The 10,962-nt window shown below is 38.7% G+C and overlaps 1 protein-coding gene across 3 annotated transcripts in view; it reads left to right on the top strand.

Moving 5' to 3' along the window:
- The window catches only part of Apoo (apolipoprotein O), a 56,246-nt gene extending 47,019 nt beyond the window's left edge, over positions 1 to 9,227 (top strand). For all 3 annotated transcript variants that reach the window (XM_059250416.1, XM_059250419.1, XM_059250418.1), the window contains exons 8-9: positions 5,092 to 5,157; positions 8,974 to 9,227. In XM_059250416.1, coding sequence (XP_059106399.1) covers positions 5,092 to 5,127 — 36 coding nt within the window. In that variant the 3' untranslated portion in view covers positions 5,128 to 5,157; positions 8,974 to 9,227. The remainder of the gene's footprint in view (positions 1 to 5,091; positions 5,158 to 8,973) is intronic.
- The last annotated feature ends 1,735 nt before the right edge of the window (positions 9,228 to 10,962 follow it).

A 10,962-nucleotide genomic window follows, 5' to 3' on the forward strand; every position in this document is an offset into this window, starting at 1 on the left:
GTTTTTAATTTTTTTGGGAGTGGTTTCTTTTCGGGGGACAATGCAGGGGTGAAAGGTGGCTAGGGAGAGACTGGGAGGTGAGCGGGATTTGGGTACACGATGTGAAATTCCCAGAGAGTCAATAAAGAAGTATGTTATATATAAAAAGTTTTGCCTTTGGAATAAGCCAGTCATAGAAGGTCCTACACCATGTGGTTCCACTTATGTGAGGTCTGTGGAGTTAGTAAGTTCATAGAAGCAAAGGTTGACTGATGGTAGTTGCTAGGGGCTGGAGGAGGGAGAAACGGGAGGTTGCTAATGGATGGGTAGAAAGTTTCAAACAAGATGAATAAGTTCTGAAGGACTGCTCTTCAATCTTATTTAAAAAATATCAGTACCTAGTTCCTTTATTTCTAATAGTCTTAAATAAGAGCAATGGCATATATTCAGAACAACTTTAGCTTTATGGCAAATCTCTTACACTACCCTTCCTTTCTCTTTAATTTTCTAAGGTAGGAACAGTAAATGACCTACCCTCTAAACAGATACGTACTGTTTTGCCATGCTCCTGCATACAGGCCAGCTACGTGTTCTACTGCTAAATAACACTCTGTGCTCATAACAGATTTTGAAGTTTCCAGCACAATCTTGTCTCTTGTTGTCTCTGAAACAATAAATATACTCAGCTGAACACAATGCAGATTTATTATCTTTGCACAGTAAGTCAGAAGTCCAGTACTAAATCAAGGTGTCAGCAGGACTTCGTTCCTCTCCAGAGGCCCTAGAGCAGAATTCCTGTTCCCTTAGGTTGTTGACAGAATTTAGTTCCTTGCTGTTGTAAACCTAGGTCTGTTTTGCTGCCTGGCAACTGAGGCTGACCCAGTTTCTGGAGACTTCCTTGGCAGTCCCCTTCCTTTGTCTTCAGAAGCAGCAACACAGGTCTTTTTCAAGTCTCCTCTCTCTGAGCCCCTTGTTTTGCCTCCTCCTCAGTCTCTATTACTCTTCACATTCAGCTGGGCCCAGTCACATAATCCAGGGTAATTCTGATGCATGCTTCATCTGAAGGTGGCCCAGTAACAGGCTGTCAGACACAGACATCTGTGGAGCCACTATTCTGCCTGTCATGTTCCAGTGAACTGGAGTTTTGTTGGCATCTTTAGTAGGTCATCTGTCCTCACTGCTTGTTTCATACTTTTGCATTGTTTTCTTACATTTGCATACAGAATAATGGATTCTCTTCTGGCATTTCCATAAATACTTAGTTCTTGTTGATCTCCTTCCTCCCACCTCTCATCCCCTGGCCCCCTTGTAGCCTTCCTTCTCTATACAGTAACCCCCTGTATTTAATTAATATCAGATATATTCTAGTACCCCCCTTCTCTAAAGACCCCTTCTTCACCTCTCATGGTTCACTTTCTAGTTTCATACCTATACCTACACCCACACAGACATGTATATATACATATACAAATTAAAATCTAGGAGCCACATATGAAGGAAAACATTCAGTCTTTGTCTTTCCAAGTCTGGCTTATTTTAATATAATAATCTTCAGTTGTATCCACTTTTCTGCAAATATAATTTTTCTGCAAATATGACAAAAATTTTGTTGTTTATAATCCATCTACTAAGGGATACATACCACATTTTCTTTGTCCATTTATCTACTCTGATAGACATTTAGGCTAGTTCCATTTATTAGCTACTTTTTATTATATCATATACAGTACGTATCTTCTTCTTATATATATACAGTGTCATATACAGACTATCATATACAGTAGGTCACATCCATTGAACCTAGCTCAGAGTGTTCTTTACTCAGGAGCCTGTCAGGTACTCTTAGTACCTCCATTTTACAAGTAAGGAAATTGCATTTTGTAGGAGTTAAGCAATTGATGAAAAATAGTTCAGGACCCGAGTGTGTGTGTGTGTGTGTGTGTGTGTGTGTGTGTGTGTGTGTTCTAGGACTCACACATTTTAGGAGGATGCAGTGCTTCCAATGTTTGGCTGGCTGTATTAGTTACTTACTATTGAGATGGAGTACCTAATAAGGGGTACCATAAGAGAGGGAGGGCTTATTTTGGGTCTTGGTTTGAAGGTACAGTCCGCCATGGCTGGAAAGGCATGGTGATGGAAATGGCTTCAGCTGTGACTCTTATTTCCTCACATCTTAATAGAACAGGAAGCATAGTGCAGGGAATGTTGGCACTCCACTCACTTTCTCCTTTATGTTTAGTCTGGGACCTGAGACCATGACCATGGCAAGGTCTTCCCTTCTCAATTAAACCTCTCTGGAAACACTCTTACAGACACACCTCTGTGTCTCCTAGGTGATTCCAAATCCAGTTAAATTGACAATAAAGATTAACCACCACACTGCCAATCCCCCTTTACATAACAGTGCATAGTAATTAGGAACCAATGTTTTGATTTTTTAAAAACGGTTTTAGTTGTGCTAACATAAATTGTTATTTGTCTTCATACACATGGTAATAATATATTGAAAAATGAAAACAAATATGCATTAAAATCACATTATAAGGAAAATTATTTTTTTTTGTTTTTTGTTTTTTTTGTTTTTTGGTTTTTCGAGACAGGGTTTCTCTGTGTAGCTTTGCGCCTTTCCTGGAACTCACTTGGTAGCTCAGGCTGGCCTCGAACTCACAGAGATCCGCCTGGCTCTGCCTCCTGAGTGCTGGGATTAAAGGTGTGCGCCACCACTGCCCGGCTGAAAATTATTTTTTAAGGAGATTTTTTTCTGAAATTTTCTGAAAACACAAAAATAGACTTTTGGCTTGTTCTTAAATTACAAGCTGCTTTTTGAAGTGAGAATATTGTTTCCTTTGAGATCATGGTGTAGTCTCAAGAGAGCTCTTAATTTGTAATGTGGTCATGGATGGGTGGGTCCAGTATTTTTTTTTTAGTGAGATTGGTTCTGATTTATATTATAAGTGATATATCTAAACAAGGCCATGTTCTTAGCAACAGACTGTTTTTCTCAATCAGTAGAATGGAATGCTCTGCCTTCTTATTTTCTTCTGAATGATTTTTGAAAAGCTAGTAAATTTGGCACCCTATTTTTTGAGGTTGGGAGACTGTCAGGTATAGACTATCTAAGAATATCATTAGATATACTTGGCAAGTAGTAAGTTAATTGAGATGTAAATATGTTTAATTAGGTAGGAAGCCACATTACTTTTATGGCAGACCCAGTAGTTAGCCATTACCTTTTTTATGTCTTTTTTAAATTTTTTTTTTTGGTTTTTTGAGACCAGGCTGGCCTCAAACTCAGAGATCTGCCTGCTTCTGCCTCCTGAGTGCTGGGATTAAAGGTGTGCACCACCACACTTGGCTTATCTCTTATTTTTTAATGAATCGCTTACCCAACCTCCCCTCCCCCTTTTTCGAGACTCTATATGTAGACAAGACTAGCCATAAGCTCACAGTCTTCCCTCTTCTACCTTCCAAGTGCTTAGATTATAGGTTTGTAACACCATGTTTGGTCCTAGACTTTGCAACAAAGATCCTCACTAGATCCCTAATTTCCCTTCTATTCCATTTGTTTATTCAACAAACATCTGAATGCTGTGTGATAGGAGGTTCCAGGGCTAGTATGTGCTCGTGACGATTCTGGGTTAATGAAAGACTCAAACATGAAGGACATAATACAAATCAGGAAGAAGATGGGAATAGTGAAAGTGTTAAAGGTTCTAATATAACTTAAATTGAAGGACAAGGTACAAGGAAAATCTTGAGAAATGGATGAATAATTATTTTGCCAGGCAATTTGGATTGACCGTTCTAGGACAAGGAGTACATTTTTGCAAAAACCATGTCCCAGAAAGCAGCTTGACAAGCTTGAGTAACAGCAGAAAGTCCCAAGGGGCTGTAGTGAGGTGTGTGTTCACATGTGTGTACATGTGGGATGGGGGTGGGGAGTGACTGTGCAGGGAGAGCGCAGCACTAGTACTAGGGCCTGTAGACTTCCATCAGACAAGCTTCTGTATTTTATATTGAGTCACCAAGCAGTGCATATGGTCTTGATCCCCAGAACTCCCCTATAAAGTGCTGTGGTATGTAGATGGGTGATCATATTCTCATCCAAACTAGGGTACCCTTGTGAATGAGAGAGGACAGTGTTAATTATGCTGGTATAATGGGCATAAAGCAACACATAGAGAACGGTTCTAAACCACCCCAGCAGGCTTTAAAGTTGCCTAGAAGCTATGCTGTGCAGTGGCCATCAGTCACATGTTCTTGCTTTTTCATCCCCTCTTCAGTCCTGAGTGCTGATGAGAGAGAGTGCCACCAGGGACACCTGCATCAAGTCTAGTCTACAGAAGCACAGCCTCATGGCCTGTCCAGCTGCAACCCAGAGTTGTTCAGACTGCCAGTTCCTGACTTTTATCTTTGATATCCAAGCAGTTCTTATTAATGGGATTTCAGAATCTAAGTCTTAGAAACACAGGAAAGGAAAGCCTTAACTTTAGCACATGAATTTTCCCGCACTATACTTCTTTTCATGTATGATATGACCTAATTAATTAATGTTCGCCAAGGGTAGCCAGGCAGAATGGTTGTCGTTCAGTTGAAACCTCTTTGAGAGTGTACATTTAATGAACTGGCCCTTATGGATAACGCAAGTGTCAAGCCCTCTACAGTGATAGTGGCATGCAGTAATTAAATCTAACTTCGGGGAAATAAGAAATCTTTTCACTGTTGATTTGATTTTGCTTTTATGGAATCAACTGTTTGGCTGAATCTATAGAATAAGGATTCCTGTAGCTTTTTTTCTATCCCCTGTGTCCAAGTTACTTTCCACAAGAGGGCACTGAAGGAAACCAACTAATCTCTTCACGTTACTGAGAAATGGGTCATCTTGTATTATAACCACCTTTACCATCTCTAACTGCAGCCCCAGGTGAGAATTTGGTATTTCCCAGGCTGTTCTTTGACACCCCACCTCAGACCTTCAACAAAATGGCTTGACGACCTTCCAAGAAAATAATAATATTTCATGTTCGTATTCAGCCAAATACTGAAGACACTTAGCTGAATTTCACTATTTCTTTTCAAGTTGCATTAAAGCTTTCAATTTTCTTTTACAAGCCAGGAAATGTGAAGAATTCACCTGGAAATAAATAGAAAACTCCATGCTCTGCCCATTTTAATCAGGTAAAGAATAAAACAAATAAAAAAAACCTGGTTATTTTCAGCACTGTTAGTGCTAGCTGACATTATTTATTGTTAATTAACTAATTATAGTACACTTTCACCCTGATGTGGAAACGTAAGAGTCATATTTTATTCTGTCTTTAATTTCTGGCTTTAAGTGCCATGGCTTATGTATTTATGTTTGTGTTTCTTTCTGAGAAGTACTAGGGTTTTTTAGATAAGCTAGAACCAGACAGAGGTTAGAAACTCAATGCAATTTCTTTTGGTCTTATGTTCAACTCACTATTACTCTTTATCTGTTTGTTTAATATTTACTTATCAAGCACCTGCTAAGTACAAAAACAATTATATTAGTATTTTGTATATATATTAAAATTATATAATAGATCTTATGATTTCCTGATCATTAGCAAATTATAAGGAATTAAAAATTAACCTAGATATTCAGCTGCATGAAACTAGCTTAGTTATGATAGATCTATAAAGAGGATTATTATTGTCTCGATAATACTTAATTGCATGGGAGCATGTATAAATTTTTTTGTGGTATTCGGATTGAACCCAGGCTTCACACATGCTGGGCAAGCATTCTCTCTACCCCTGAGCTATACCCATAGTCCTTACTTTTCTTTTTATTTTCTAGACACTTTTTTATGAAGTTGCCTGGACTGGCCTTGAATTTGCAATATTCAAGCCTCAGCTTCCTGAGTAGCTAGGAGGACAGGCCCAGAGCCACAGTTATTAGAGAAGAAGTATATTTTGTTAGACCAGGAGATATATAGAAAATTTGAATGTGCATTTTTATTTCTAACTTTATATTTTTTTCACATTTCCTGAAATGAACATGAGTTTTCTTTTATGACCAGAGGGATGAGTGTGTGTGTGTGTGTGTGTGTGTGTGTGTGTGTGTGTGTGTGTGTGACTAGAGATTGAACCCAAGGTTTATCTCATGCCAGGCATGCATTCTACCAGTGAGCTAAAACTCAACCCGTCTTTAAACACATAAAAGTTGTGTTATGTTATTGTATATCATAGTTGCTGTTTCAAATTCACAAAACTCTGGGTTTGAGGTTTTACTTTTTCAACTCTCTCCGTGTTTTTGGAGAGCCAGAGAGTCTATCACTTGGAATTTGAGAGATCATACAGTGCAACCCCTAGCCTTAAGCAGAATCCCCTGTTGCTCTGCTCGTCACCCTCTTGTTCCATTGATAGGAAACACTTCCCAGAGCATCTGTCTTTGGACAGTTCTAGATTAGGAAGCTGTTGCTTATAGGAAGCAAAAGATAGTTCCTTGTGACTCCTACAGAGTGGTCCTGATCCTGGTTGACAGGTCACAGAGAGCAAATCCAGTTCTCCTTTGACATTTATACTAATGCAAAGTCAGTAGTTCTCTGATGTTATACAAATAATTTATTAACTGACACCAAGCTCTTGTTAAAAGGCAGAGGCCTGGCCTCCACCCCAGAATCAGCATTTCTGTGGATAGGGCAGCAGAAGGGATACTGGAGAGTGAGCTTCCAGAGAGTCATACAAGTTCTTTAGATACTTTACACAGAATGTGTTTGTATTTCTCTATAGGGATGAGATCTGACAAAGAAAAACTAGGAAATAAGCCATTTGGTAGTCTAGACCAGGGTTCAGCTTACTGTATATACAACCTTGAGTTTTGATCCTGAATTTTTGGAACTTCATTGGTGGTTTAGTTTTTAATTATAAAAGCAGTAGGGGGCTAGGTAGATGGCTTAGTCAGCAAAGTGCTTGCCATGTAAACATGACGACCTAAGTTTGCATTCCCTGCACCCATGTAAAAAGCTAGATGTGGTGGTATGTTCCTGTAATCGCAGCACTGGAGAAGTGAAACAGGTGGATTCCTGGAGCGTTATGGCTGGTTAGTCTAGGCAATTCAGTGAACTCCAGATCCATTGAGAGACCGTGTCTCAAAAATAAGGTAGAGAACAATGAGAAAGATACCCAATGTACCTTCTGGCCAACAGGTACATGTGCATGTGCATGCCTACATGTATGAACACATGCATACACATACACACTCTGTGCACAAGTAAAATAGAAACAGTATATGTTGGTTGTAACTACTTTCTTGGAAACTAGGGATGGAACCTGGGGTTTTACACATTCTATCTGAGTATACCCCAACCCTAGATAAACATTTTAAAAGCTTGCCTGGTCATTATTCCTTTTCCAGATAGTTTCTGTACATTACAGACTTTTTAGTATATGTGTATTTAAATAGATGATACATACACATTTAGTTTTTTTTGACCAAATGAATCATTTTCTTTATACTGTTCTGCAAGTACACAGAAAACTCCATGGAAGCATGTATAATTTTATCATCATACCAAAAGAAACTGACAGTAATTCCTTAATACCCTCTAATATCTAGTGTATAGATTTTCCTGTTTGTGTCAGTAATAACTTTACTGTTGTTTTTTCAGACACATCCTCACTGTGTAGTCCAGGTAGGTCTTGGACTTGTGATCCTTCTGCCGCAGCCTCCGGAGTGCTGGGGATACTGCCTTGTACAGCCATCCTGGCTTTTCACTAATAACTTTTTTAGTTGGTTTATTTGAACTAGGACTCAAAGATCATCTGTCCTTCACATTGTAGTGAATAAGTCTCTTAATTGTCTTTTAAATGTAATAGTTTCTTGTTCTTCATTTATTCATTGAAAACCTTGGCTTTTTTGGTCTTAAATTTGCCATGTTCAAATGGTGACTAAATATATCCATTTAGTGTCAACTCCACTTTTCTCTTCACTCCTTTCTTGTCTTTATTTCCCATATAGCAACAGTTGGATCTGAAAGTGTGATTGGATTTAGGCTCCGTTTTTTGTTAATCTATTTAATAGACAGCACTATGTTTAGGTGTGTTGAATAATGAATTTGCTTCTTCAGCTTAATTTATTGTATATATTCTCCATCAGTATTTGTAGGTCCACTTTGCCCCTTCTTTATTTATGTAGTTAGTTCCTAGTCTATACTTTTACCATGGCTTACTTAATCCTTGTTAATATAGGTTGTTTCCAGAATTTAACAAAACAGTAAATCTATTAAATTCTTAGGAAGTCAAAAAAAGGTTAATAAACTGAGAGAGAACAATTAGCTAGTTGTTTCCATGTTTAAGAATTTCTGATTTTACATTAAAAGATCAAGTGAATAATCAGTCACTGGCTTCTCAGATGTTGGGCTATATGTTGAGTGCTAGAGTGCTTGCTTAACATGTGAGGCCCTGGGATCAGTCCCCAGCATGTAAAAATATTGATAAACTTCTAGTTCCTGAGCATGCTTATCACATATGAAGGAAAAGACAGTCTGGAGAAGATTAAGCTTGGCTTTGGTGTGAGTTTTGTGTGTTTCATTCCTGGAAGGAAGGATGTGAGGTAAAGGAAGGTATGAGGACAGACGTCCAGCTGTCTGAGGATGATGTAATTGCACTGTCCTTCAACTGATACATGGAAGTATGTCTCTGGCTTCAGAGTGCAAGATATTTGCTGTGTGCCATTTAGGCATGTGCTTGGCATCATCATACCTCAGCATGCTTGGGTACTCAGCCAGTTGAAAGTCTGAATGGAGTATGGATGGATGGAACACAATCTGAGTTTTGGTTCACTTGTCTGCAAAATGAGACTAGGTACAGTGTTCTCTAGCTCATTCTCTTTATGGTGATGAAAATAGTAATGTAAAAAGATATATTGTTTATTAATTTAAACCTAAATAAATTTCAAAATGTAAAATTTTAGGGTCATTTTTGTTTTCCTGGGTACAGTTAACTTATATTTTTCTTTCTCTCTTTTAGTTATAGGTAAACATTGGAAACTCCAGACGGTAAATCAGTATTTCTACAGACAAATGGCAGAGAGTCAGTATTTGATATAGTAAACTGGCTTTCTTCAGGAAAAACAACACTAAGCCTCTTTGCTATCTTGGGTGATGCCATATTACAGGCCAACTAATCTGCAGTCTTTCACATGGAAATAATGTACAAGCCTTAGAACTCCTCATTCTTATATCACTATTTATGTACATAATTAAAATCCAGATTCAAAAAGAGCTGGCCTGCTTTCTTTACTGATAAAAGTAACAGGTTAAGTGAGCATATCTAGTGCTTATCTATATGGTTTATTTGTGCACATGGTTAATGTGAGAGGCTCGTTTCTGTGTGTGTGCGTGTGTGTGTCTGTGTCTCTGTGTGTGCATGTGCATGTTTACTAAAGGCAATGTTTTTTTAAGGGTTGGCTTTTATTTGCCTCACTTTGAGATCTTTTTGTTTGTTTGTTTGCTAATTTTTGTGATTTATTTTAATTACACTAGTTCCTGCTTCCCTTTATTCCCTTCAAACATTCACATATACCCCTCCCTGCTCTCTGTCACATCTATGGCCTTTTTTGCCATCAGTTGTTATTGCATGCATATATATGTATACACACACACACACACACACACACACACACACACACACACACACATTCCTAACTATAACCTCTTCAGTCCATATAATGTTACTTGTATGTATGTTTTCAGGGCTGGCTGTTTGGTACTGGATAACCAATTAGTGTGCTCTTCCCTAGCAATATTTACTCTTTAGGGTAGCACCAGCTGGCAGTCAGGAGACTGGACCCTACAACCCAGAAGTGAGGAGAACAGCTTAGAGGTGATGCTTCAGAAACCATCAGAAGGAACCAGATTCTTAACTGTGGTGCTTTGAATGAGAGTTGCCCCCATAGGCTCATATGTTTGAATGCTTGGTCCACAGTCCAATGGAACTGTTTGGGAAGGATTAGGAGCTATGGACTTTTGTCGGAGGAGATGTATCACTAGGGATGGGCTTTGAGGTTTCAAAAGCCTATGCCAGGCCCTGTCTTGTTCACTCTCTCTGCCTGTGATTCAGGATGAAAAGCTCACCCACTGCTCTGGAGTCATGCCTGTCTGCTTTCTGCCATGATGATCATGGACGAACCCTCTGAAACTGTAAGCAAGCCTCCAGTTAAATGCTTTCTTTTATAGGAATTGCCTTGGTCATGGTGCTTCTTCACAGCAATAAAACAGTAAGTAAGATACTGACACATTCAGAAAACAGTAACAGTGACCTTGATTGTCTTGGTTGTCTCCTAGTTTGGATAGGCCTTCCAGTTCTTGAATGCCAGGGAGAAACGCATAGTGAAGTAGTGTGTGTCCATGCTGGTGGGGCAGTGAAGATACTGCTATGTGTACTGGCTCCCTGTCTGTGGCCTCCTCTTTTGTGATTCCTCAGCTCACAGCTCATGGAACTCTTGGATTTCCAGGGTGAATGGGACCAACAGGAGCCTCTTTTGACTTGTCAGCCAGCCCAGAAGGTTGGCAAGTGTACAGCATGTGAAAATGAATGTAGAATTTCCAAATTTCATTAAGATTTGGAAACTAATCCTTTTGTATTCTTGTACTGTCAGTTTAGTTTTGACAGCACCTGGAAAGACAGTAAACACACAAATAGGTATTACTTATTAAATTAATATTGAATATTTTTAATAGAGCCAAATTGGCAGGAACAGTGCTGGTATTGTTACCTGTTCAGTTCATTTTAATGAGCTGAAACAAATTGGACTCTATAAGTATTCTCCTAGCTACCCAGAAGCCTTTTGTTTTCTTTTATGCCAAAGTACTTTTGTATTACTGGACTCATACTTTGCATTTATTTAAGCTCTGTCAAAATTACAACTATGTTCTTGTTATTTTAGGCTTTCTTCATTTGGCTCATCTTTGATACTTCTGCAGAGTAGAGATTCCACAAGTTTCTTCACTGAGATTA

The sequence above is a fragment of the Peromyscus eremicus genome, chromosome X (genome assembly GCF_949786415.1).
Source record: "Peromyscus eremicus chromosome X, PerEre_H2_v1, whole genome shotgun sequence".
NCBI classification, from domain to species: Eukaryota; Metazoa; Chordata; class Mammalia; order Rodentia; family Cricetidae; genus Peromyscus; species Peromyscus eremicus.